The sequence below is a fragment of the Rhinolophus hipposideros genome, assembly GCF_964194185.1.
Source record: "Rhinolophus hipposideros genome assembly, chromosome: 8".
Classification (NCBI taxonomy): Eukaryota; Metazoa; Chordata; class Mammalia; order Chiroptera; family Rhinolophidae; genus Rhinolophus; species Rhinolophus hipposideros.
Window position 1 is genome coordinate 49,282,427 of NC_138054.1, and position 27,625 is coordinate 49,310,051.

Below are 27,625 nucleotides of genomic sequence, written 5' to 3' on the forward strand. Positions count from 1 at the left end.
TCCTGGGAAAACCTCAGAGGAGAAAGTACACTCTTGCTGCTCTCAGTTTAATTCACAGAATAGCTGAGAGTACACACTGAATACAATCCAGGCACTGTACAAGCACTGTACAAGCACTCCCCACCCTGTCAGGGCAAGCACCATTCCGCTTCCTGTTTTACAGGTGAGGAAAGCGAGTCTCAGAAAGGTCAAGTAATTTGCTGACCTGGCAGGAAAGCAGTGAGCGCAGTCTCACACCAAGACCTTCTGAGGCCAAAGGCTTTCTATCAAGGGCTCCTCTTACCTGCCACAATCACCAACCTCTTAGGAAGCTCCTTCTTTTTAAGTAACTTCTCCTCTGTCTATTTGCAAGTAAACTTTCTTAGGTTACAAGAATCCTAGCCCCTGGCCCCACCTACAAATGCCTCACAAATATTTCTGAAAACAAGAGTTGATTTGAGGAGAATCAGGCAAATTCATTTGCTGATGAAACGACAGTGAAAATAGACAAATATCAGTATCTTAAAGAGTCATGACTTCTAAACACAGGTCATCTTTTAGAGCAGAAAGCACTATGGGCCTGGAGTCCCAGAGACTACGTTTCCGACAGGCTTCACCAGCTACAGTGACCTGACATCAGCCGCCAACCTCACTCCCATACCTAATTTTAAAAGGGAGAAAGAGAAAGAAAGAAACCCTATTTCATTGGATTATTTGGAAAATTAATGGTCATGTTACATATGAAATAGTTTTGTAAGCTGCAAAGCCCTATACAAATGGAGGATTTAATTATAAGTATTTGACTCAGCTATTTGGCTGGGATCTTACAGAAAATTTGAATCATCAGACAGTTAAAAAAAAACCAAAAACCCATGAGATGCAGTGGCATAGCATAAACTCAATGTGACTGGGTTCAAATCCCAGTTCTCCCAGTGTGTAGCCTTGAGCAGATTATTTCTCTCTGCTTGAGCAGTTTCCTTAGTGGCGACCTCATAGGGTTGTCCTGAAGACCCTGAGTTAAAAACACTTAACGTGTGTCGTGTGGGGCGTCTGGCGGGGCGGCCTGTGGGGTCTCTGCTCCCGCTCCCCACATAAGAACACAGGACATGGTGAGGCCAAAAAGGAACACCCACGGAGCCATAGGTAGGGAAGTCATACCACTATGGTCTCACTGGAGGCTGGGTTTACACGACGTGCAACCTGCTGTCCGCTTTGCTGCCAACTGACCGACTCTCCTTGACTCTCCTTGACTCTCCTCGACTCTCCTTCACTCTCCTCCTTCATTCTCCTCGGCTCCCCTCCGTAGCCGCGGCAGTTATATCAGTGGCCAATGGCTCAATGGCTACAGCTGATGGCCAACCAGCCACAGCTGACGGCCATCCACTATCTGAGCCAGCACCTCTCCACATGAGGCCGAGAGCCTGGAAACTGCTTTCTGGGGCTCTGTCCCCACAACGTGGAACACCAAATGCTGGATGTGTTCATCATTACTATACTACTATGATTTTCATCCAACAGGCAAGGGGTGGACTGGAATTCAGTAACCTACACCACAAAACAAAACCGCTGCCGCCGAGGGAATGAGACAGAATATACCTTTGACAAGCAGCCCTGAAGCATTTTTAACTCTCTGGGGCACTCTCTTGGAGGGAGAGATAAGTCATCATACTCCAGCTTCCTCCTCCCTTCCCCCACCCCTTCATATGCAAAAAACGTAACAGGCACCCACAAAGCCCTCTTTCTTCTTCATTACTCTCCCATCTTCTAAAGGCCAGCTTCATTCCAGAATGAAGGCTGAGTTTAAGAACCCAGGACAGCTTAGGCAAGTCCACGGACACCAGGGCAGCTGAAGAATGTCCAGCTCCTTTCCTCCTTTCCCCATCTCATCCTTCAAGGCTTCCCTCATGTCCCACTTCCTCCCCAAAGACCTCCCCCTTCTCAGGGTTCTGCGTCTATAATTGCCAACTCTGTACTCACTGGCTGTATAACTAGTTTACAAGTGCCTATTTTATTGCCCCTAAAAGGTAAATTCCCCAAAGGCTAGTCACAGCTCTTCTAGATTCCCCACAGTGCTTAGCATGGTGCTACAGATACTGTATGTGTGCCATAAATTTGGAAAGTGGGTTAATTCCCTAGAAGGAGCCCAGATTCCATGTGAAGTGGTCAGATGCAAACGAGTCTGAGCCTCCACTTTTCCTACCCAAGCCCATGGCAGATGCTATCAGACCACAATATTCCTTCCGGGAGATCCTGAAAGAACCTCAGAATCCTTCTTAACACTGCACTGAGGACAGCCAATACCAATTAACTGGAAAAATGAACACTGCTCGCCACCTCTGCTTACTAGGCACTTCCTTAACCGAGTCTCCATTGCACTGGGGCTTAGCTACTACTGGCATCACTACCACACATACAGAGCTGTTGGCTTGTCTGCCTCCACAAGACCAGTGGCTTTCAACCTTTTGATCATGAGAGCCCAATAATAACCCAAATCAGCAATACAGAAATGAGGATAAAGTTTCCCAAACAATATTCACCTTATTAATGTAATGCACTCTGGTATTTCCTATTATATTCTATCTAAACATGCTAATCCTGAGCCCCAACGCTGAACAACCTCGTGGTGCACTATGATTGACAACTATATATATAAAAATGTTAGTTATATAAATAATGTTAGTTAAGGTAACATTAGCAGCTGTAACTGATAAAGCCCAAAATCTCGGCCTTCACCACAAGAGAAGTGTATTTCTTGCTCACACAAAACCTAAGCAAGTGTGAACTGGCAGTTGGTTTCCACTGTGCAGTGATTAAGGGAAGTTCCAGGCTGTTCCCCAACTGCAGTATCTTCAACGCAACTTCTAGGGTTGCCATGTACAGAATCACAGAACTGCTGCTTGGGAAGTTTTTCATGGGTTAAGCCTACATGTGATACTCATTGCTTCCAATCTCATTCCAAGGGCTAATAGCTAGTCACATGGCCTCACTTAACTGCCAGGGAACTGGGAAATGCAGTCTCGCCATGTGCCAGAGATGGGAACAGATTTGGTGATCAGCTAGCAATCTCTTTCACAGATCTGCCATGTGAAAAAGCCTCCAAAGCAAGAACCTAGCCTTATTCACCTTCATATCTCCAGCGACTAGAAAAATATTTGGCTCACAGTTAAGTGCAGAGAAAAACGTACGATCAGTGAATAAGGAACATGGTCGATTCTGGCCAGAGTTCCAGGAGTGGTATAGTTTCTGATTAGGCACTGTGATTCGCTCCAAATTCACACCTGTGCAACTCCCTTCCCCCATCCAAAGCAGAGCTGTATCCAACAATCTGGGGTAGAGCAGGTGGGGAGGATACCAGAGAAACTGTCTTGGTGTCTCCCCTTCCATCTGGAGATGGTACAGCCACTTACTCTTCCAACAAGCACATGCCTGTTAAAAAGGAGCACAGCCAAACAAGTAAGCGCACAGGGCTTTGAAGGACTAAATCCTGACCAGGCTCCTCTCTAGCTGTGTCGCTACAGCAGAACACTCGCTGCACACCCACTATGTGTGTGGACCGTGCTGAGCATTTTCCACCTTGTCTCACTGCATCCTCACAAGAAGCTGATGAAGGACACTAATGTTCTCCCTCTGACCCTCCAATTCCCCACGTGAGAATTCATGTCTTCCACCCCTGTGTTCCCACAGCCCTTTTTGCACAACCCTTTCCATAATTCACTTGTGGGAAAGCTAGTTGGCATGTGGAAGTGCATGTCTGTTCATCCTGTCTCTCCAGCGACACTTCAAGGACAGTGTAAGTTTGAATTGAGAGTCAGAATACCAAATGCCAAATCCCAACATAATAGTTGTGTGAAGTGGGCCAAAAGACTGACCTCCCTGAGCCTCGAATTCCTTATCTGTAAAATGGGATCAGAAGCCCAACCTCAAAGGGCTGCAGGGAAATATAAGCTTAACATCTAGTGTAAAGAATTATGCCTGGTACATAGTAGGTTCTTTAAAAAGTAAAAAGTTCCCTTCTCTGTCTCTCCTTGAGGGCAGGGATGTTTTCTTTCTCAGCACTAACACCATAATCTTGCATATAATAAATATTAGTTGAAATGCAGTGAATGACAAGCTTTAACTGTTGAAAAACAAAAATAGACAACACAAACCCTGCCTTGCTCTTTAGAAGTTCTTTTTATCTCCCCTGTCTCTTCTCACACACTTCATTACTCTTCTCTCTTTGGGTAACATGAACTTTTTTTTTGTACTCAGAAATTTTAAATGGCTAACAGAACACCTCAGGATTCCTTCCTCCTGCCATTATCCTTTTCTTTCAAGTTGTGCTCAACAAGATTATTTGGATATTGGAGCTAAAAACGGTCAGATTACAAGTGGAGGTCCCTGAAATGTAACATTCCCCATTGCAGGATTCTGGAATTACACCAAGCACCAGGGAGGGATTGCTCTTCCCAAAAAAGCTCGCTGTTCTGAAAAAAGCCTTTGTGTTAAGGCTTTGCAAAACTGTACTGTGGAATCTCTTCCCATCCCGGTCCCCAGCACTGGCCTGGGTTCAAATCTGAAGTATCTATATGCTCCCTGTGAAACAAGACATCTAAGAGTCTGAAAATATTGTAAAAATTGCTGCTCTCTGAGTCTTGGTTCGTGTCTCACAGTGTAAGGATCATTGCATTGGAGCCAAGTTTGCTGATTTTTCCATAATGACAGTGACTAACACACTGCATGTTTAAGAGGCTCATGGTACTGCGTACATTATCTCCTTTACTTATCACAAAACCCTGCAAGTCAAATATCACTGTTATCCCCACTTTTCAGAGAAAGAAACTGAGGATCAAATAACTTTGCCCAAGGTCACACAGCCAGTAAGCTGCAAAGCCCCAATTCAAACCCTAGCCTATCAGGTTCAAATCCCATTCCATTTCTGTTACTCCACACTGCCTCTTTAAATGGCTATAAAAGAAGGTCCTTTCTGTGTAGAAATACTTGAGAAAATAAACAGTTTGGAATGGTTGTTCTTTTAGGTCCCCTTCCCCTATTAAAAAAAAAAAAAAAAAGCTATGGTTCTAGGGAGAGAAGAAAAAAATAAAGGAAATGTAAGGAGGCCAAACATTACGAGGCTTGGCTTATCAGTATTTAATAACAGCTTTGGGATCAAAACTCTACAGAACCTTATTTATGGACAGACAGTTACTGTTAAGCAGAGCCTTTTTATATAACCTTTTCATCTGAGGATGTTGTAGCCTTCTACTGTCTTTCTATTAGTGAGAGATGGGGTGTGAAATTTGCTGGCCCTGCCAAGATTATCCCATTACATTATCTGGCCTATTCCAATGTAATTCATGCAGGGGCCACAGTCTGAGACTCAGGCCCTGTGGATGGCCATGCGTGGGCTTTCCAAAGGGGGAGGCGTGAAGGGAAAAGTTCAGGTGGTGGTAACATCCCAATGACAATAATATCCATCCACGTTTCACTGCCTTACCAAAATAAAGTGGATGCCACAATTATCCCATTCCTAAACAAACTGAAAACCCCAACCGAGCTTACTGCAACAAAGAGAGAGCCTTTTTACTGCTGTTTATTTTTATTTTGTATTCGTTAGCTTTTTAGATATTCCTGGCATGCAAGTCAGGCTCCGTGTAACAAGCAGCTGCATTTAGTTAAGGATTTCCAAGGGTTCCCCCTCCCCGCGCGACTCCTGCCATCCCCTCCCCCTCCTTAACTCCAGAGAACTTTCTCAGACTCATAGAAGACTATTCCTTTCTCTTCGTGTGTCTGCAGAACAGTCTCTCCTGTCACCCCTCAGGGTATAGGTAAGGCCAGGCTGAGGCCCTTCTGTTGGAGAAAGAGGCCTCAGAGACTTGAGAGTTTCCCAGCACGGGCTGAATTTGCTAGGATCTGGTCCACATCGGGACTTCGGAGCTGGCAAGCCAGCTCTCCCACTAGAGAGCACACTAATAAATCACCCCTCCTCAGTCCACAACCAAGATGCAAATACAAAGGCACTTCATCAAACTGTATCTCATCGCTGGTTGGAAGGAACTGCCAGACACACTCCTCAAACCTCATCAAAATTACAGTTCATTACAACAATGTAATTCCTGCTGATCAGAGGTGCAGACCATTGGAGGCCCTTCTGGTCTATCTCTGTGTTACAGCAAGACTGGCTCAGGGAACTCCAGCCCAGGAAGGAAACTTGAAATTGGCTATCCCCAATCATTTCTTACTACCCCTAGATAATGGCTAAGAAAACCTCCCTTTGCTGCTCTTGGAAAACCTGAGGAAATGGCACCTTTGGCCCATTTTAAGACTTAACCCAAGAAAGACTGTCTAGAGCCGCAGTTAAGAGCCATGAATTCTCAGGGTTTGTAAGCCCAGCAATGCTATTTCCTGGCTGTGTGATCTTAAGAAAGTAACTTAACCTCTCTGTGCCTAAATAAAAATGAGTGATGTATGCCATCTCCTCGTAGGGTTGTTGTGAGAATTTGGTGAGATAATACTTGCAAAATGCTTAGAATCCCACTGTAAGGATTACACAAGTTTTTGTTAAATAAATTGTACTAACAGAGGTATCTCAGAACGCTTGGGTTCAGGGAAATACATTGAGGTCAAAGGAACTGGCACCATTCTTCAGCTTCTTCCAGGCCCAATAACAGCTGGCCTGGTGGGAGGGAAACTGGAAAGTGAGGAGAGTCGAGGTTCCGCGGATTATGCAGATCTGGGCTAAGGCCCAGGACCCACCACCAACACTAAACCCCTCACAACCTACCCAGGAAGGCAACTCATTGCCCCAGGCATCAAATACTCCAAATCAATGGTTGCTATCTTTTGGGGTTGCAATTTTCTCAGAAAATCAGATTACAGCTAGAAACACACAACCACAAAAATGCACATGAAATTTTGTATACTATTTCTGGGGGTCCGCACATCCTCAATTTCAGGTACCCCAAGTTAAGACCCTCTAGGCTGAGTGCTCTTCTCCAGTACTGACATATATGGTTTCGCATAAAACTCATAAAATTCCGGTAAGGCTCAGAAAAACTAATTGACATACCCAGTATGTGGCAGAGAAAAGACTTAAATCCATGTCTGTTAAACGCCAAATCCTGTGCTCATAACCATTAAGCTCTACCACTGTTAAGTTCTACTGCACTCCCTTCATACTAGAAGATGGGGCAAGAAAAGACAAAAAAAAATCCTTGAAAACATGCCATGTTGCATTTTTACTAAGAAAGCAAATAACACCACAATTTTACATAAGACAAAAAAAGTTATTCTCCTTTCATTCATCAAAAATCTATGGACCATTTCCTATATATGTGCATACACATATGCCATTTATATGTAGAGATACATTTACATCAATATACATATAGTCTACAAAGCATTCCCTTCTCCATAGGATGCTATGTAAAATTTTCAAAAATATTTAAAATGGGGTATGTGGTCACCATCAAACCACAGCCAAACTGGGTACTAATGGATGCAAGTGACACACCATTTAGAAACTTTCAAGGCTAATTTGAGGCCTATGCTCACCATGCAGGAGGTGGAGAGAAGAAAATATAGACTATGGTTGAGTTTTTAAAAGGACTTGTAATTGAGTATCAGAAAGATAATCCAAGGCATCAGGGTAACAGCCTACCAGGAATGCTGAAGTGAAACTGGAAATTATTAAATGTTTCCCACGTGTGTGTGGCCAGACACGGTTCTACCACACCCTTTGTCTACTGGGCCTCTCTCTGTGTGTCTCTGTCTAGGGAGGGTTTTCAGGAGTCTCCAATAAAGTTGGAGCTGGCTGACTTGGCCCTCAGTGTTTTCACTGGGAAAGTTGACAGTCTTACTGTCCTCAAGAGACTCCTATTCTGAAGGCAGACAGGACAGACACCTATTAAAATGGCGTTGGAAGGTGAACAAGTGACAGTAAACACAGTAGCAGGCCACCTCCCTCTGACTTCCAAGTAGCCAAACCACAGAAACTACAGGATTCTGAGAAAGACCCAGCAGGTTCTGAAGGCCCTAAACTTTGGAGGCATTATAACGGCTTCAGCTTCCTAGAAGTTTGGCTCTGGGTAGGTAGGAAGTAGGTGAGGAGATCAATGAACAGACCAGAAAAAAACAAATTTAAAGATGTGTTCCTCCTGGCTAACAAAATAGCAAAGTGATGGAAGAAATCCTGAGCTTTTTTATTTAATGAATAAATGAAACATCTCTCCCCTTTCAGCTGATTTCCTCAGCCACTGGCTGAGTTACCTTAAGAATCTTGGATCAGACAAGAAAGTAAATCTGAGTTCCACTAGAAGTTTTGTCCCAGAGAAAAGATCAACGAGGCACAGAAATGGAAAGAGATTTTTAAGACGACAAATAAAATAATGATAACAGATTTTAGCTCATTAGTTGAGAGTCTGGAATACAGAATTTGGGTGACTGCTGATAACGAAATTGTCTTACCCTCAGCAAAATCATTATAGGGACATTTATTTAAAGGCAGCTGACCAAAGAAAGGTGTGTTCCCTACCCCACCCGCCATGATCTAAAAGCAACCATTGTTGAAAGATTATGCAGAAGTAAAAGAGAACAAAGCATATAACTGGATTAAGCAAAGTCCCAAGCTAGGACAACGGACCTTAGCTAAAATCACCTGGTCGTCTCCACCTCAATCTGCTGGGCAACGTGAAATCAGAAGGATGTTTACATTGTTTAGGCAGAGTGGCCCATTTTTTACTTTTCACCCAGGTGTTGTGGCACGGGACCAGATGTTTGGCATCACCGAAGCAAACATCCATGTGACTAAGCTGTTTACATTGCATTAGGAATTTTCACCAGGAAGGTGCCCTCCTAGCTGATGTACATCTTAATTACAATTAGGAGTTGTATTTACCCCAGCCTCCAAATTAGTATAACCTCAACACAAGATCAATTTCAGAATCATCCTCAGAAAATGTGGTTTCCACGTCCCCCAAAATCATCTCTAAGAAATCAACATGCACACACAAGTTCCTCCCAGAACGTGTTTTCTACCACGAAAATTAGAGGTAGACATTAGTAAAAACTAATTCTGTTGTCCTAGTCTATGGAGTGAATAGGTCTTTTCCCCTCAGCGGCTAAATAACCCACAGCCTTTTCTTTTCCTAAGCACAGCGCTAAGTTACAAATGAAAGATGCATGATGAAAGAGCAGAGACCGATTTATCTGCACGGGTTTGGGCTGTAGGGGAGGAAAGAATCCAGGGGCTCCGGCACCCCCTCAAGGGATACATGTTAAAAGTGAGGCGCAAGACCCTGGGCACTTTAATCAACTTTCCCCCTCCAACCTCCACAGAAGGAATCGGCTGTCTCCACAGGCGCAGCCGGGCTCTTCCCTCTCATTGTGTAGGGGCTCAGACGCAGCAAGGATCCAAGCTTCCCGCAGCGAACTAAGACGCTCGGGCTTTCGGTGGAGGCTTTCTCTAACTGTTGCAATTGTCTTTGGAGATTACCAAAATCAAGTATGCATTAGATGGCTTTTCCGCCCTTGTTTGTAACACACACACACACACACACACACGTGCACAATCAGAGCACTTTGGAGCCGCAGGCCGCCTCTGACAGCGTCTTTTGCACAAAGTGGCGGCGGCGGAGGCAGCTCACATGTTGTGGCCTCCATCGTGACCCTCCAGAAGGCTGCAGAGCCGGGGGCGGTGAAGAGGCGAGGCCGCCCGAGCCCCAGGAGGACGGGGCTTTTGTTTGGGCGGGTCTGCGGACAGCCTGGGCTCTCGCAGGCATCACCAAAAATACGAACTCCCTCTCGGACCGCGCCTTCGGGACGGGACGGCTGCTACTCGGGGGCAGGAGAGACGTGCCTGAACACCGGTTGGGGCGCGATTAGGGTCCAGCGAGAGATGCCGGGATGAACAGCACGGAAGTGTCCCTAACCACCCCACGGTCCCCACCCGCGCCACGCTGTCAGCGCTGACAACTGATGCTGGGCACCCAAGGGGTGTGCGGACGTATCCCCCGCCCGCAACGGGCTGCAGGGCAAATCCTCGCGCGCCTCCCCCTGCGCCGGGAGTCGCGCTTGCGGGACCCCGGGCAGGTCGCGGCCGCCCCCGAGGCGAGCCGGCGCTTCCTGTGCCCCGAGCCGGGCTGGCCGCCCGGAGGCTGGCGGAGCGCTGGGGGGGGGGGGGGGGCTGGGGAGCCCGCGGCGCGTCCCTTACCTTGGGCAGCGGCCCCGCGCGCCGCCAGCAGCATCGTGGCCAGCAGCGCCAGCAGCGGCGGGCGCGTCCCGCGGCGGCGCGGCCGGTGCATTCCTCCTCTCGCGGCGGCGGCGGCGGCGGCGGCTCCCAGGCCGCGCGCAGAACATCCACGGGCTCTGCCCGGGGTCCCGGCCACCTCGTCCCGGCCGCTCTCCCCGTAGGATGCCGGGGGCGCCTGCAGCGTTCTTTGTCCCTCTAACCTGCTCCCTCGCCTCCGCCCGGCCGCCTCAGGACCCCGTAAGGGCGATCCCTCCCGAGCCGTCCGGCTGCAGCCTCGCCGCGCCGGGCCGCGCAGTCCTGAGCTGTCCGTTTGGCACCAGCGGAGGGCGAGCCTCCCCCGCTCGGATTCGGAAGAGCGCGCCCTGCGCCCGCGGGCTGTGGTCCCGGGCTCCTTCCCGGGCGGCTGCGGCGACTCCTCCCGCTGCTCGCGCTCCCTCTCCAGCGCTCAGCCTCCCTCAACTTGTCACTTTCCACCAACTCTGCAGCCCAGCGCCCGAGCCCCGACCAATGGCAGACACCGGCCCAGGCCGGCGACCCAGCGCCCTCTGCTGCCGCCTCTCGACACCCACACCCTCCGACGTCCCCGAGAGTTGTGGCTCCAGCGTCTCCCGCACGCCCACCTCCCCTCCCCCACCGCGCCTCAAACCTGCGGGGGGACCTGAGCCCTGCGAGCCCTCGAGGCCATTCGATAGAAGGAGAAACAAAGGCTCAAGGAGAATTTTCCCGGCTCGCAAACCAGTTCGTGGCTGAATCGCTTAGTTAGGAGACCCAGATTCCAGCAATCCCAGCTCTGCCAATGTTAGCTGTGTGACCCGGGTAATAGAATATTTATTGATATCGTACAACTTCCCTTTTGATTTCCTCTTTGACCCAAGTGATTTATGTTTTCCCATTTTGTCTTTGATTTCTCGTTCCATTGCCTTGAAATCAATGTCATCTGTACGACTTCCCTTCGGAGATTTATTGAGGATTTCTCTGTGGTCAGTTTTTGTCAGTGTCTCGACATTCTCTTTAAAGAAGGTGTTTTTCTGTGTTCAGAATGTGAAGATAGAGCACGATCTCAATTTGATCTTCTTGATATTTATCATATTCTTAGGCCTTCAATATCTTTGCATATTTTTGGGGGGGGAAGAGGGTCCAGTTTCCTTGCTATGGACTAAAAGGGACATTAAAGTCTCCTACTAACAGTATGTTTTTGTCTGTTTCTAGTGGTTTAGGTTTACAAATTTTGTGAGGCGTAAATACTCATGACAGTTTGGCTTTCCCTGTGGAGAGGGCCCTTGATCATATAAAGTGGTGAGCACGTGTGCTGTTCCAGCCCCTGCTCTTGGCTCTGAGGATGCCAGAGTCATAGAGACACCAGTAAGTTTTGCCCTAGGGGATGATCCACAATCTATGGACCACTTATTGAATGTCTTCTGTTTGCCTACTGCTTTGTATCCATTTGTTCATAAATCTTCTACTGACACAAAAAGAAAGTCATTGAAATTGTATACCACCTTGCATTGTTATGTAGATTATCCCCATGTTACAGTTTTAGAAACTGAAATGCAAAAAGAGTGACTTGCTCACAGTCATGCAGCCAGTGGGCGGCCAAGTCAAAACAGTCTCTTTCCCATCCATGAGAAAGTTCTTGGCCAGAGCCTTGCATATAAGAAGCACTCAGTCAGTGGTGGTGGCCATTACTGCTGCAGCAACAGCCCCTAAGAACCCAGCTATAGGATTTTATAAAGAGCAGTCACCTCATTGAAGGCAAGACTTTGTAGCCAAAAGTATGTCCCAGCAGGTCATAGACTTACAGCCCTCTGCCTACAGGCAGGTGCATGCCTAACCCATATGGGACAAACAGTCATTTATGCTTCTCCAAAATTCCAAGGCAGGAGAATCCCTAGCTGCCTTGATAGCTTCCCCCCTTTCTATCACTCTGACCTGAGGTCAAGGAATGATAGACAGAGAGGCCTTGGGTCAACCAGTTCATCTCTCAAATAGGTCTATCCTCCAAATTTCTCTGCCTGTGACCCATTCAATCCTGTCTCAATTATCTCCAGTCACTAGCCTGAGGAACTTACTGCACAAGGTTCTCTTGTTAGAAAACTGTCTTTGATGGTCGGCTGCAATATACCATGGTCCAGAAATCAGAGGAAACTCACTGACACTGCACATTGCTGAACAGTCTTCCGTCATCTACAGTACAACACACAGTTGCCAGACAAGGAGGCTTTCCCTTCCACCCACCCTGGCCTCAACCTCCACCCCAGGTATCTTAGGTAACAGACGGCTGCCAGGGCTGAGTATACACAACTTAATGGCACTTTTATCAGTACTTAAACCTTTCAGGAACTTAATCACAGATGTGAGGAATGTGACAACTGGAAAGGGCCTTGGAAATTAACTAGAATACTCCCCTCAACATTTTATAGAGTGAAACATGGGACTCAAGGAGGTGAAAACTCCTGTCCAAGGTCAGTCACACAGCTGACCAGAGCCGGAACTGGAACCTACATCAAGCAGTCAGGACCTGGCAGAGCACTCTCTCAGTCATACCGGATCCCTTGAAGTTTAACTATAACATACTAGTTCCCAAAGGACAGGTTAGAAAAGGCTCTTCCTGTTTAAAAAAAAAAAAAAAGATAAAGGAAATATTTATGCAAGTTCAGTAAATGCCAGTGCTTAGGAGCACACACTCGGGATCTGGCTGCCTGGGCTCATAGTCCAGCTTCTCTGGTCTCTGTTGAATGACCGTGGACAGTCATCTTAGATGTGCTTCAGTTTCTCATCTGTAAAATGGTGATGATGATAGTAATAGTACCTATTCAGTACTGTTGTAAATGTTAAATGAGTTAACTCCTCATATAAAGAGTTTTGTAAGTATCTGGTACAGAGTAGGCACTTAATAAGTGTCAGACAGCATTGTATTATTATCTACATACGTGAGCTTTCTTAGACCACCAAAATTCCTGAGGTCAGTTATGTCTCCATTTTTTACAGAGGAAGAAACTAAAGTGAAATGAAGTTAAGAAACTAGCCCAAAGTAAAAACATTGAGGCCAAAAGGTAAGACTCAAGCCCAAGTCAAATCTCTTTCTGCACTATATACTCCTGTCTCACACCCAAGTGGTGAGATGTGGGAAAAGCTACAAGCAATTGAAATGTTCCTTTTGCAGACCTCTTAGGGTCCTGCCATCTTCCTTAACCAATCCAATAATTGGTACAAATGGATTAGAGAATCCAGAAGGAGACACTCCCTTCAGAGGTTCCTGGCTCAAGCTATGAGGTACCCAGAGACTCCTTGCTGCCTAGGGAGGCAGCCACCTCTCATGGCCTGTCCTATTAGCGCACACACATGGCTTTATTATCACCAGGGACTTACAAGGCACAGACACGGGTAAGTCATGGTAGAAAGATGGAGAAGGAATGAGATAGTGACAAGTCAATAAAATCAGGTGACAAGGAGAATATAAAAAACAAAGCTACCTTACATTTCAAAAAATTGTTGGAGGGAAAGACTCATCTGGGTCATTTGCTTGATTTACCCAACAAATACAGCCATTCGTTATTCTTGGAGAAACCACGTAGTATGATGGGTACACGTGAGGGGGGCTTGGGAGCCACATTTCATGGATTCAAATCCTGGCCTTGCTCTTAATAGCTGAAAACTTGGGTTTCTGTACTTCACTTTCCTCATTTTTAAAGAGGCATAATAGTAATACCTACCATCTAGCTTTGTTCTGAAGATCAAAGTAGTTAATATTTGTAAAGGGTTTAGCACAGTGCCTGTCACACAGTAAGCAGGCAATGCTTATTAGCTATTATTATTAGTGATTAAGAACATGGGCTCTAGCAATAGACAGACCTGGCCAGATGATAAGAACAAGTTATTTGACTTCTTTATGATATAATCTTCTCATGTGGGAAAAAAAAAAAGATGTAATAAAGAAAGCAATCATATAAAGTCATTTTGAGTATAAAATAATTATACTTTATACCTTAAATATAAAAGTCTCAACACAGTGTTTGGCATGGTACCTATTCAATAAATTGTTTATTATTATTGTTTTTTTCTCCAAACCTCTACATTATGGGGTAGGAGAGGACATAAATTTGGTGATTATACAGCCTGGATTTCTAGCATAGTCTCGATTTCATGTATTTGTTCCATTAGCTTCACTAGTCCATTTGTATAGTGGGTAAAAAAGATGATAAAAAGACAAATTGGCTTCCTTGTTGCTTCCCAATGTTGTGTGTTCTTGTTCATGCTATATCTCTGTAGTAGTAGTGTGTGTGTGTGTGTGTGTGTGTGTGTGTGGTGTAACATCTCTTCAATCTAGTATCATCATTAGAAGTTCACTGACAAGAAATTCAAGAACAGTAAGGGATTGTTAGTAAAACTATTACTAATATCAAGATAGTATAGCCTATAAAACTTCTGAAAGAAGATATAGGAGAAAAATCTTAGGTTTGACAAGGATTTATTAAAGAAGAGACAAAAGCCATAAACTGTAAAAGAAAAAATTGATAAATCAGACTTCTTTAAAATTAAAAGCTTTTGATTTTCAAAAGACATTGTTATGAAAATAAAAAGGTAAGCCACAGACTAGGGTATATTTGCAAAACATACATCTGTCTAAGGACCTGCATTTAGAATATACCAAGAACTCAATGATGAGAAGACAAAATACCTAATTTTTTTAATGGGCAAAATATTTGAATAAACACCACCAAAGATATACAGATGGCACAGAAACACATGAAAAGATCTTCCACATCATTAGCAATCACATAAATGCAAACTAAAACCATAATGAGACACAACTACATAGCTACTAGAGTGTCTAAAGTTAAAAAGATAAACCATATCAAATGTTGGCAAGGATATGGAGCAACTAGAACTCTCATATGAGTATGTTGCTGAAGGGAATGTAAAATAATACAATCACTTTAGAAAATAGTTCTGCAGTTAAAAATTAAACCTACATATAACATATGATCTAGCCATTCCACTTCTAGGTATTTACCCAAGACAAACGAAAACATTATGTCTATACAAAGACTTTTTCACATGAAAATTTATAGCAACTTTATTTGTAATGGCCAAAAATTAGAAACAACCTAAATGTCTATCCTACGGGTGAATGGATAAACTCTGGTTTATCCATGCAATGAGATACTACTCCTCAATAAAAAGGAATACATTATTAATACATACAACATGGATGAATATAAAAATAATTATGCTGCATGAAAGAAGCTAGAGTTCTATAAAAGAATATACACAATTGATTCTATTTCTATGAAATTCTAGAAAATTCAAACTAATCTATAGTTACAAAAAGCAGATATTGCTTACCTGGAGATAGAGAAATGTCAGGATGGATGACAAACAGACATCAGAATGCTTATGGGAGTAATAGATATGTTTATTATATTGATTGTGGTGATGGTCTTACAGGTGTATACATATGTCAAAACTCACTATAGCAGTTTGGGTCCAATCAAGAGATAGAAACTATATAACAGGCTAAACAGGAAAAGTTTAATAGAATTATTAATGATGATAAAAGAGTAACTAGAAGATATAAGGAAAAATATAGTACCCTAGGACTGAGGGAGAGTACTCCAAGAAGGGGTTCGGGCCTCATTGGAGAAGCCCACCAGATAGCAGAGAAGTTTGCTGGCTTGGCCAGCCTAAAGAAAGCAATAGCCTCCCAACCCCACCCCACCTCTGAAGTGCAGGCAGGAGAGAACAACTAATGGCATGGGTATGCAGTGGGAACCTGGGCAATGGTGTGGACGGAACATATGGGCAGTGTGAGGCTTAGAGAGGGAGCAGCAGCTCTGTGTGTAACTCTCCAAACCCCACAGCCACAGTTGAGCTGTGGAGACAGAGGAGCTGCTACTCAGTCTGTGACTCTCTGAGCCACAGGTGATTGTATGCAAGCTACACTGTCCTTGGTTTCCATGTTGAGAAAGCTGCAAAAAAGATTATCACCAGGCTAGAAAGTGGCAGAGAGATCAGGTTCTGGACCTGTGCTATGGTAGCCTCCACCAAAGTACTCGTATACATACCACTGGGCCCATGCTGGAAACTGAAAGGAGTCTCTTCTTCCTGCAAGGTCCCTTCACAGCCTGCTACTGAAAAAGCTCACTTTAAAGGAGAAATGCTTAAAGAAATTCTATTGTTTACCATAGAGCATATAATGAAGGGTGCACTCAGAAATGAGAACAATAAATTAATAACTGACATGCTCATCAAAATATACACTTTAAATATATTCGGTTTACTGTATGTCAGTTATACCTCATTCAACTTCAAAGCAGTACATCCTGACAGTCAAAAAAAAGCATCTGAGGAAAGGTTTTAAACACAAAAGACAGAGATAAAAATAAACAACAAAAAAGCAACTTGGAAGGAATAGATTGTTTAGGTTAAAAAAAAAAAAACTCACACACTCACACACATACACACATTCTATCATTTATACATTCAGAGAGATAAGTGAAGACATTGCTTTTATGAAATAAGAACTAGATGCAGGGGGTAGGGAGGGAAAGGAAAATGCAATGAATAGCAATAATCTTGGAAATTAAAAATAATTGTTATGGTTGAAATGAGAATAAAAAGTCTTGGGTAAATGCTTCCAAAATTCTGAAGGAAATTTATTTTCTACTTAGAATTCTATACTCAGCTAAACTATCATTCAGAGTGAAACAAGAAAATTGGCTGTCATGCAAAGTCTCCAAAGCATCTCCCATATACACCTTGTGGCCTCTGTAACAAATTATCACAAACTTGGTGGTTTTATAATACAAATTTATTCTCTTAGTTTCCTAAGCCAAAAGTCCAAACTCAATTTTATTGGGCTAAAGTCAAGGAGTCCACAGGGCTCTTTCCTTCTGGAGGCCCTAGGGAAGAATGTTTTTTCCAGCTTCTAGAAAGCTACATTCCTTGCATTCCTTTGTTCATGGCCTCTTCTTCCATCTTCAAAGCCAGCAGTCGGTGTAGCATCTTCAAATCTCTCTGCTTCCATCTTCACATCTCTTTCTCCCTTATAAAGACCCTTGTGGTTACATAGGACCCATTTGGATAATCTAAAATAATCTCCCCATCACAAAATCCTTAACCTAATCACATCTGTAAAGTCCCTTTTGCTATGTAAATGGACACATCCACAGCTTCTGGGGATTAGGAGGTGGAGATCTGTGGGTAGCCATTACTCAGCCCACCATGCACCATCTCTAAGGAAGATACCAGAGGATATACACAAGCTATTCAGAAAGTAAACCAAGAAAAAAAGAACATATAGTATCTAGAAAAAAAGAGAAGAGAAAGGAATTTTCCAGGATGATAATGAAAGCATGTTCCAGGAAGAAAACTGAAAAACTGATTAGACAGAATTAGCCAAGATTGGCACAAGTCTGAAGACTCTGGGAGAAAAATCATCACCTGATATACTCTCAGTTGGATTTAGGCCTGAAAGAAACTTTTGCTTTTGAGGAAGAATTTTGGGATAAATTGGTGGTGAACATATAGCAAAGTAAACAAACATAAAAAAAAAATTAACTCCATGGTATAAAAAAAGTTGTGCAAAAAAAAAAAAAAAAGAAAGAAAGTATGTTACATAGTTTAGCCATAGCTAGAGATTGCATAGACATAATATTGCAAACATTGAATCTAACCAAAATTATAATTGATTATGATGGGAGAGCAAGAAGATGGGAAATGTATGGTGGTGATGGTGGTGCTGATTGTGAAAGAAAGCTCATATCACATAGTGGAAAGTCAATAGATAATGACTAAAACTGAAATATCAAATATACTACATGTTATTTAAGATCATGAAGATAAATACTTAAAGAAAGAGGTGAAAGAATTGAAATCAAAAAGTGGGTGTGGAAAAGGGGGGTGGGTAGACGATGGGAGGACATGAGCATCACTGAGAAGCTCAGTAGTGGCACTCCTCTGCAGGCCAGAGCTGATGGTAAGAGATGCTGTTATAAAACTGGGATTGTTGATAGTAATAGGAATGATAATAGCCCCAAATAAAGACCAGGTGGAAGTGCTTAACTAAGGAGGCAACATGGACACAATTACTGTGATGAGCAGTGAGGTTGGAGGGGCAGTCAGGGAAGACTGGTTCACAGAGTTATGATGTTTAATAGAACACAGTATCCGCAGGGGCAAGATATATGGGCAGCCAACAAGGGAATTTCAATTGCTCAAAAGAAATCAAAGATGGATGAGGAGGAGGTGGAAGACAGCTCCCCCAGTAAAAAATCACGGTACCTTACCCAGGTTGCAGGCCAGGAACAGTTTTCTGACCAGAACTCAATTGACTAAAAGAGACACTCGATCCTCAGGAAGAAAGTCCCTACAAACAGTGCAGCAAATATATAAAAGAAAGAGCTCTTCAGCAGAACCAAGTGGGGTGCAAGTGGCCCTCCTGCTTGGGCCCATATGACCCAGAAGACCTTATTTATTGGAGGGTGTCTGTGGTGAGGAAAGATATTGTATGTCTGTACAGCAGTTCTGTGTGACCATCCCACGTGTAGTAAAGAATTACACACTGTTCAGAAACCAGCATCCTCTTCCTGGTCATCAGGGCCAGTACTTCTGCCAGGATGATAAACATTTTACCTGCCTACTGGTCTCTTGATACGAGGAATCCAACGTAACTAGACAGCAGCTTAAATTTTAATGGGACTCTTATGGTGAGACTAGTGGAAGAATTCTGTCTATGGGGGCAAAGTCCAAGGTTAGGAGGAAGGGAAGCACAAATTCCCTAGTTGCTGTATTCAAGAGATACATATAGTTGAAATATAAAAACACGGATTGAAAGCAAATGCATAAAAAAAGATATGTTACACAAATAGTAATTATAAAAAACCTGGTGTGGCTTTACTATCATCAGAGAAAATGTTCTTCAAAACAAAGAGTATTGCTACAGATAAGGAATATTTCATAAGAATAAAAAAATCAATTCATCAAGAACACATAAAAATCATAAATTTTTGTATGCTTATGTGTATGTGTTCCTAAATGTGTATGTTCCTAATAATAGAGCTTAAAAGCATATGGAGAGCAAAAATTGAAAATAACTAAAAGGAGACTAGAAAATGAAAAATCATACGTGGAGATTTGAAAACTTCTCTCCTAGAAATTGATAGAAAAGGAGTATAAATAATCAGTAAGGATATAAAAAATGTAAACACTATCAACCAACTTGAAATAGGAAATGTTTATGGAACACTGTATCTAACAACTAAAGAATACACATTCTTTTCAAGCACTTATAGAACATTCATTAAGAAAGACCGTATGATGAGCAAATAAAATGTCTTACTAAATTTCAAATGATTGAAATCATACAGAGTATATTTTCTGACCGTAAGTCGAGTAAATTAAAAATCAACAATGAAAAAAACCATAGAAATTTGAGAATTAATTAACATTTTTAATAACCCTGGTATCAAACAACAAGGAAAATTAGAAAGTATGCTAAACTAAATGATAAGGAAAACACAACATATTAAAATTTGGGGAATACAGATAAAGTGGTATAAAAAGAAATTCATAACTTTAAATGTTTATGTTAGAAAACAAGACAGACCTAAATATGATCCAAGATTCTACATTAGGAAGTTAGAAAAAGAAGAGCAAAATAGGCCCAAAGTAAGCAGAAGAAAGTAATTAGGATAAGAAGAGAGTTTAATTAAATAGAAGACAAATAATAGAAACAAGCCAACAAAGCCAAAAGTTAGTTCTTTGAAAATATCAGCACAATTGATAAACCCCTAGTAATACTGATCGATAAAAATGAGAGAAAAAAACCTACAAATTACAAACATCAAGAATGAAAGTGAGACTATAACCACAGGTACTATAGATAGTTAAGGTTAATAAGAGTCATTATAAATAACTTCATGTCAACACATTAAATGATATAAATGAAATAGACAAGTTCCTTGAAAATCACAGCTTAACCAACTGATAGAAGACTTAAATAGCTATGTACCTATGAAAGAAAATTGAATTCTTAGTTTAAAGTCTCTCTATAAAGAAAACCCCTAGCCTAGATGACTGTACACGTGAATTCTATTAAATATTTAAGGAAGAAATAATACCAATATTAGACAAACTCTTGTAAAACATAGGAGGAGAAAACACTAATTCATTTTATAAGCTACCATGGCCTTAATAACAAAACTTAATAAAAGATATCTCAAGAAAATAAATATTCAAATCAACTAGATACAAAATGTGTTAACAAAATATTTGCAAATTAAATTCAGTAATATAAAAAGAATAATACATTGTGAGCAAGTTTGATTTATTCTAGTAATGCAAGGTTGCTTTGATGTTCTAAAATAATTCACAAGTCTCATCAATGTAATTAACAGAGTTAAAGATAAAATTATCTAATGAGCTTGACAGTTAAAGAAAACGCACTGGAAAAAATCCAACACCTATTTATGATTTTAAAAGAAAGATCTTACCAATTTAGGAATAAAAGAGAACTTCCTTGATCTGATAAACAACATCTAAGGAAAACCTACAGCTAACATCATTATCAATGGTGAAATATTAAACATATTTCTTTTTATGTGGGGAACAAGGCAAAAATATACACTTTTACCATTTCTATTCATCTTAAGGTACTTGCCAATGTCAAGAGGCAAGAAAGAGAAATAAAAGACATAAATATTGGGAGAGGGAATAAATAAAATTGTCTTTATTTGGAAATAACATGATGATGGACAGAAAACCCAAAAGAATCAACAATATTTTTTTGAAAACTCTACTACTAAATTTGGTAAGTTTAGCAAGGTCTCAGTATATATAAGCAATATACAAAAATGCAATGTATGTCTATATATTAACAACAAACAATTGGAAATGAAATTTTAAAATGAATTCCACTTATAATAGCACCAAATATAGAAAGAACCTATGAATAAATTTAGTGAAAGAAATAAAAAGACCTCTGCACTGAAAAACTACAAAATGTTATTGAGAGAAATTAAAGACCTAAACAAATGGACACCTATATCATGCTCATGGATTGCAAAACTCAATACTGTAACTATGTCATAAGGGCAGAAAATATATATTAATTGATTTTTTTCTTTTTACAAAGGCAGCAATGTAATTCAATGAGAAAAAGAAAGTCTAACAAATGCTGCTGTACCAACTGGGAAAAAAGTGAAACTTGATCCATACTTTATACCATAAAGAAAAATTAATTTGAGATGAATTAGGGCTTAAATGTAAATGTTAAAACTATAAGCTCCTAGAACAAAATATACATGAATTCTTTGTAAACTGGGGCTAAGCAAAGATTTCTTAAGACACAGAAAGAAGTAATTGAAAAGGGAAAATTTATAAGTTAGAATTCAACAAAATTAAAAGCATCTGCTCATCAAAAGACACCTTTAAGTGAATGGTCAATAAACTCAGGGAAAAATACTCAACATAATTAGTCATCAGGGAACGCCTAAGTAAAATCACAATGAGCTACCGTTACAAATCCACTAGAATGGCAAAAATTAAAGAGGCTAAAACACAAAATGTTGAGAGGATGGAGAGCCATTGGGTTCCTCATATGTTGCTGGAGAGAGTGAAAAATGTTGGAACCACTGTGGCAAACTTTTTAAAAGTTTCTTATAAAGCTAAATATACACCTACCTTATGGATCTGATTATTTCATTCTGAGATATTTACCCAAAAGAAAATAAAAATATCTGTACAAACAGTTGTGCACCAATGTTCATTGCAGCTTTATTCATAATAGCAAAACATTGGGAACAAACCAAATGTCTGTCAACAGGAGAATGAATGAATAAAATGTGGTATATTCATCTTATGGAATGTCACTCATTAATAAAATGAATAAACTACTGGTGGATGTAGCAACATGGATGAATCTCAAAAATATCATGCTCAGAGGAAGAAGCAAGACATAAACAGTGCTTACTCTATGATTCAATTTTTATGAATTTCAAGAACAGATAAATCTCAGTTATAGTTGGATAATATATTAATGGTTGACTCTAGAGGGGCAGCTAACATCTCTCTCTATCTCCACCTCCTCCCCTCCCACCCCCATGGATAGAGTAGAGAGGGACAGGAGGGAAATTTCTCTACTGATGGGAAGGCTATAAATCATAACTGAGGTGGTAGCTAAATTTTTGAATACTCATCAAACTGTACATATTAAGATATGTGCATTTCATGGTATATATTTACACTTCAATTTTTTTTTTTAATTTACAGCAGAAAGTAAATAAGAAAGACTTAGGGAGTAGGCAGGTGCTCAGAGCTACATCAAATCATCACTTTCAGATTTAAACTACTTCAACAATTTCCCCAGATTGTTCCATTCCACCCTCATGGCAGAAGGGAAGATACTTACTACGGTGATCCTTCCAGAATCTCCAGGTTGATTCCAGGTCCTCTGCAGGCTATCTCAGTCTCTTAACCTACTAAGGAAGGCTCAGATAGAATAATAAATGGAAATTTTGTAGCATCATCAAAGCTTAGAACTTCAAAGGTTATAAAGGGCATCAGGCTGGGGACTGTAGATCTATGCACACACAGCACCAAGTGTGGGAATGTAAATGAGTAAGGCCAATCCAGTGAGACCTTGGCCGACCGGAGCACCATTTAGGTCCAGTGGAGCACCATCCTATGGGAATGCAAACCAGCAGACTCAGCTCTCCCATTTCTAAGAGAAAACGGAAACTTAAATTTCTTATATAAAATCTTCCAACTTTTAAACCTTGGGAAATAATTTTTAAATTATACAGAATTATGTATAAAAATCATGTAGAAAATTTAGGAGAAAAGCTTTGTGATCTTGGAGTAGGCAAATATTTATTAATTAATAATTAAAAGCACAATACAGAAAGTAAACTGATAAATTTGACTTTTTCAAAATTGAAAACTCCTGTTCTTCCAAGGACACTGTTGAGAGAATGAAAAGACAGGCCACAGACTGAGAGAGAATATTTACAAGTCATATATTGGATAAAGGACTTGTATGCAGAACTTAAAAATGACATTCAAAACTCAATAATAAGGAAACAAACATGATATAAATGAGCAAAAGACACAGACACATCACCCAAGAAGCTATACAGATGGTAAATAAGCACATGACAAGAGGCTCAACATCATTACTCATTAAGGAACTTCAAATTAAATCCACATTAAAGTACCACTACCTACATATTAGGATGGAAAATCAAATGACTGCTCACTGAAGTGTTGACAAGGAAGAGGAGAAACGGAAACTCTCAGACTCTGCTGGTGGGAATATACAATGGTACAACTTTAAAAATTTAAACATGTACCTTCCATATGACCCAGCCATACCACTCCTATGCTTTTAACCCAGAGAAATGAAAGCATATGTCCATGCAAAGACTTACACAATGGTCATGGCAGCTCTATTTGCAATAGCCCCAACCTGGAACAACTAAAACATCCATCAACAGGTGAGTCAATAAATAAACCATGGTACGTCCATATAATGGAAAGTGGTCAGCTATCAAAAGGAATGCACTCAGGATACACACCACAACATGGATAGATGTCAAAATAGTTAAGCTGAGTGAAAGAAGCCAGACCCAAAAAAAGTATATCAAGGTACATATATGATTCCATTTATAGAAAATTGTAGGGAATGCAAACAAATGTACAGTAAAAGAAAGCAGATCAGTTCTTACCTGTGACAAGGCGTGGAGGGATAAGGGATGGATTACAAAAGAACATTGAGAGCAATGGATTAAGTTTGTTATCTTGATTGTGGGGATGGTGTACGTGGGTGTGTTCTTAGGTCAAAACTTATCCAATCATACACTTAAAATATGTGCATTTTATTTTGCGACAGCTACACCTCAATAGCTTGTTTTTTGAAAAACAGAAAAATCTTATTTAGGCCCAAACAAAGACATCTCCCAGCTAAATACAGCCCTTGAAATGCTAGTTTGCCTTCCCTGCTCAAGTCTTACTCCTCCCATTTAAGAGTTGAGAAAATGGAGACTCAGAGAAATGTAGTAACTTGCCCAGGTAATAGTCTATTTACGAACTCTGTATCTGGGCGCTAGAAAAGAAAAGGCCAAAATGATATTTTTGAGGAGGATTATGATTTAAATCAATTACAGATCCTTATCTATTTTAAGAATTGCTTTCACAATGAAAAGCAAAGCTTAAAATCAGAAGACCCTGGTCTGAACCTCCACTCCATCGCTAATTAGCCCTATGGCCTTCAGCAGTTTCCTGAAAATTTGCAGAATCTCAGTTTCTTCATCTCTACACATGTTAAGAATATCTACCTCATAAGGCCTTCTTGAGGATTAAATAAAATAGGATATGCTCAAGCAAGTTTTGAATAAATATTAGTTGGGTGAACTTAATGTGTGAGATACATGGGTAGGACATGTGTTATGAATTGATATACTACCGTGTTTCCCCGAAAATAAGACCTAACCAGAAAATAAGCCCTAGCATGACTTTTAAGGATGACATCCCCTGAGCATAAGCCCCAATGTGTCTTTTGGAGGAAAAATTAATATAAGACACAGTCTTATTTTCAGGGAAACATGGTAGAAAGCTGAGGATGAGTGCAGTTAAGGGTATGCCCCTGATCTTACAGTCAGTAAAGGGACAGTTGGTTTAGCCAGTCTCTCAGCTCCCAGTCCAGTGTTCTTTTGTAAAAAAAAAAAAGACACCCACCAAGGTTACTGGAAAAACAGTCTCTACATAGAGAGTAGGGAGGTTCTCTTCCCAGAGAGTCACTTAATTCTGAGGTCTCAAAATGGCAGCCTGGTGGCCATCTTTGACCTTCTGAAGTATTTCGACTCTGAGTCTGTTTTTTTTAACATTTAAGTCAACATTTAAAGTTTGAGAGATTTCACAAAAAAATATGAATTTCTGCTTGTTTTGAAAAAGTAAAAAATTAGCAGATCAGGCAACCCTGGGCCTGCATTGAGGAAGCACCATGGAGAGCAAGAGGTGAGGAGCGGGTGCCCCTTTGATGGGGTGGGTCCCTTCAAATCCTCACAGTTCCCACCTTTTCTCACACCGTGACACCAGTCCTGCCTCACTCGGCATTTATATGTGCAACTCATGTTTTCCACCATCTGCCTCACACAGTTAACCATCATTTCCGGAGGTCCAACCATGTTTGTCATTTGTCGTCTAGAAATGATGATGAACTATGTTGACATTCGGACAGCAGTTCAACTGAATTGACTCCCTCTAGGCTGCATGTGTAAGCAGTTTCCACACACACACACACACACATACCAGTTGGAGCAGAGATCTGGCAATCTTCCAGCATATTTGAGCAATGTAGATATTCAATCTGGATTATTTTGGACACCAAAGTCAATATATTTTAGGGGTCCTGATTCGCAAATGATCCAACTTGACATCCTACCTTGTTCAAATTTACCTGCCCTGTTTCCATAGACCTGTGCTCCAATAGCCACAACTTTAAGTGATTTCATATCCACATTGAATTTCCTAAGGAAACTGATGGGTGTAAAACCCAGCACTGCCTAGGACATTGAGATAGCTCCACATTAAACCTTCAATCAGCCCATGAAGTAAAAACACAAAACATATTTAGGATGAGAGAGGGGAAAACCAACAGATAACAGATAAAAAGTTATTTTTATATGCAAAAACTACCAAACTGCCTACAATTAGTGACTACAAATCACTTTTTGGCTCTGAGATAGTTCCTCACAGCACACAAACCTAAGTTAAAACGTATGCTTGAGACCTTGGTGTACATCTGCTCTTGATCTTCTGTCAATACAAAATATTTTTCCTCTTTCAACCTAAACACTGAATCAAGAAGCCTGTAATGAACTATATAGTACTAGCCAACGTAAAAACATTTTTGAAAACCAAAGTCTAGAAACAGATACATCTTCTAATTTGTCTCTCCTCATAACTCCAAAATGCAAAGAATAACTGGAAGTTTTAAGTATTCTGACTGTACAGGGTTTTGTCACTGTGAAACATAGGTCACTATGAGGATAATTGTCTTAGACAGTTAGATACAGCTATGAAAAAGCCACCCATGGGAGGAGAATCAGCTGACTCTCTGTATGTCTATGGTTTGTTTTGTTTTGCTTTTTCGAACAGTGAAATGCTTGTGGTTAATATTTTTGTGGATTTTATTTCCCTAGCGAAAAATGCACTACACACAACCCATCTTCTATTTTTATTGTTTAATAATACAATTAAAGATCCATTGTTTGGTGTGCATTGTAAACCCCATCAGGCCAAGAAGAGAGCACTCCAAAAACTAACAATCATTTTAAGAGAATAGGTTAAAAATTCTGCATAATACATCCAGGTATCACCAAACCCAAGACAAAACGTGGTATCATGATACAAAAATGTTCCCGTTTCCCTTCTCTTGTCTTACTGAGAGTATACCATCCACTCCAGACGTCCTTATCTCTCTAATAAATGCCAGATTTTATTGACACATTTCATCTGCTTCTTGCTATAGACACCAAAAGCTCTGGAATGTGGGGTCTCTTTTCGAGCCACCATTATCTCCACACATTTGCAGGGAGAGCAGCCGTCTTTTTTCAGCACAGTCCCATTACACACGCAGTGCATCTGTTTTGCTCTCAGAAGAGAAGCGTTCTTGATTACTCTGCCTTTTCCCCGCAGAGAAACGGACTACACACAGATGACACGAATCTTTTGATCAACAAGCTTCCAAAGAAATACAGATTTGTTCTCCACAATCAGCAAGGAAGCTGCACTTAATTTTTTTTCTTTAGTACAGTTTAAAAAAAAAAAAAAGAGGAAGGGGGGGTGGGGAGTTTTATAAAACTATGATAGAGCGAGCTTCCTTTAGAGAAAGGAGTAGAAAAATATGGCCAGGGTCACCCCAGGAAGGTGCACAGATATAGATCCCCAAAAGCTATGCACAAGGTACCCCAGTTTGAGCAGAGAGCACGTTGGGTTTTTCCTCTTGGATCTTCCATCCCCCCCTTTTTTTTTTAATCTCATTGAACTCTGAGCTCTAGGCTCATAACAATGTTAGGCATGTATTGTCACGACAGGGTTTTTCATCTCTGCGTAATTTTACAGACTAGCTCAGAGAATCCCTGGGCTAGAGAGAGTTATTTGGATTTCTGTTGTACAGCTGAAGAAACTGAAGAAGAGAAGCAAAGAGTTTCCCACTGAGACACAGAAAGAGCCTGTTTGAGGGGCTCAGGCTTCAGGGTTTCAGAGTTCAAACGCCCACTCACAACACTATAACAGGAGAACAGACAGTCTTCTAAATCTAGCATGAAACGCTGGATTTTGTTTTTCTCTATATATAATGCAGTAGCTCATATTTGCATGGACAGAAACAGCAACAAAAGAAAAATGTGATCAAATGAT

General features: G+C 41.2%; 1 protein-coding gene across 1 annotated transcript in view; it reads right to left on the minus strand.

The window, feature by feature from the left end:
• ROR1 (receptor tyrosine kinase like orphan receptor 1) overlaps positions 1–10,695 on the minus strand; it is a 379,097-nt gene extending 368,402 nt beyond the window's left edge. The window contains exon 1 of the mRNA XM_081055997.1: positions 10,169–10,695. Within this exon, the coding sequence (XP_080912123.1) occupies positions 10,169–10,259 (91 nt within the window). The 5' untranslated portion in view covers positions 10,260–10,695. The remainder of the gene's footprint in view (positions 1–10,168) is intronic.
• Positions 10,696–27,625: the final 16,930 nt, after the last annotated feature.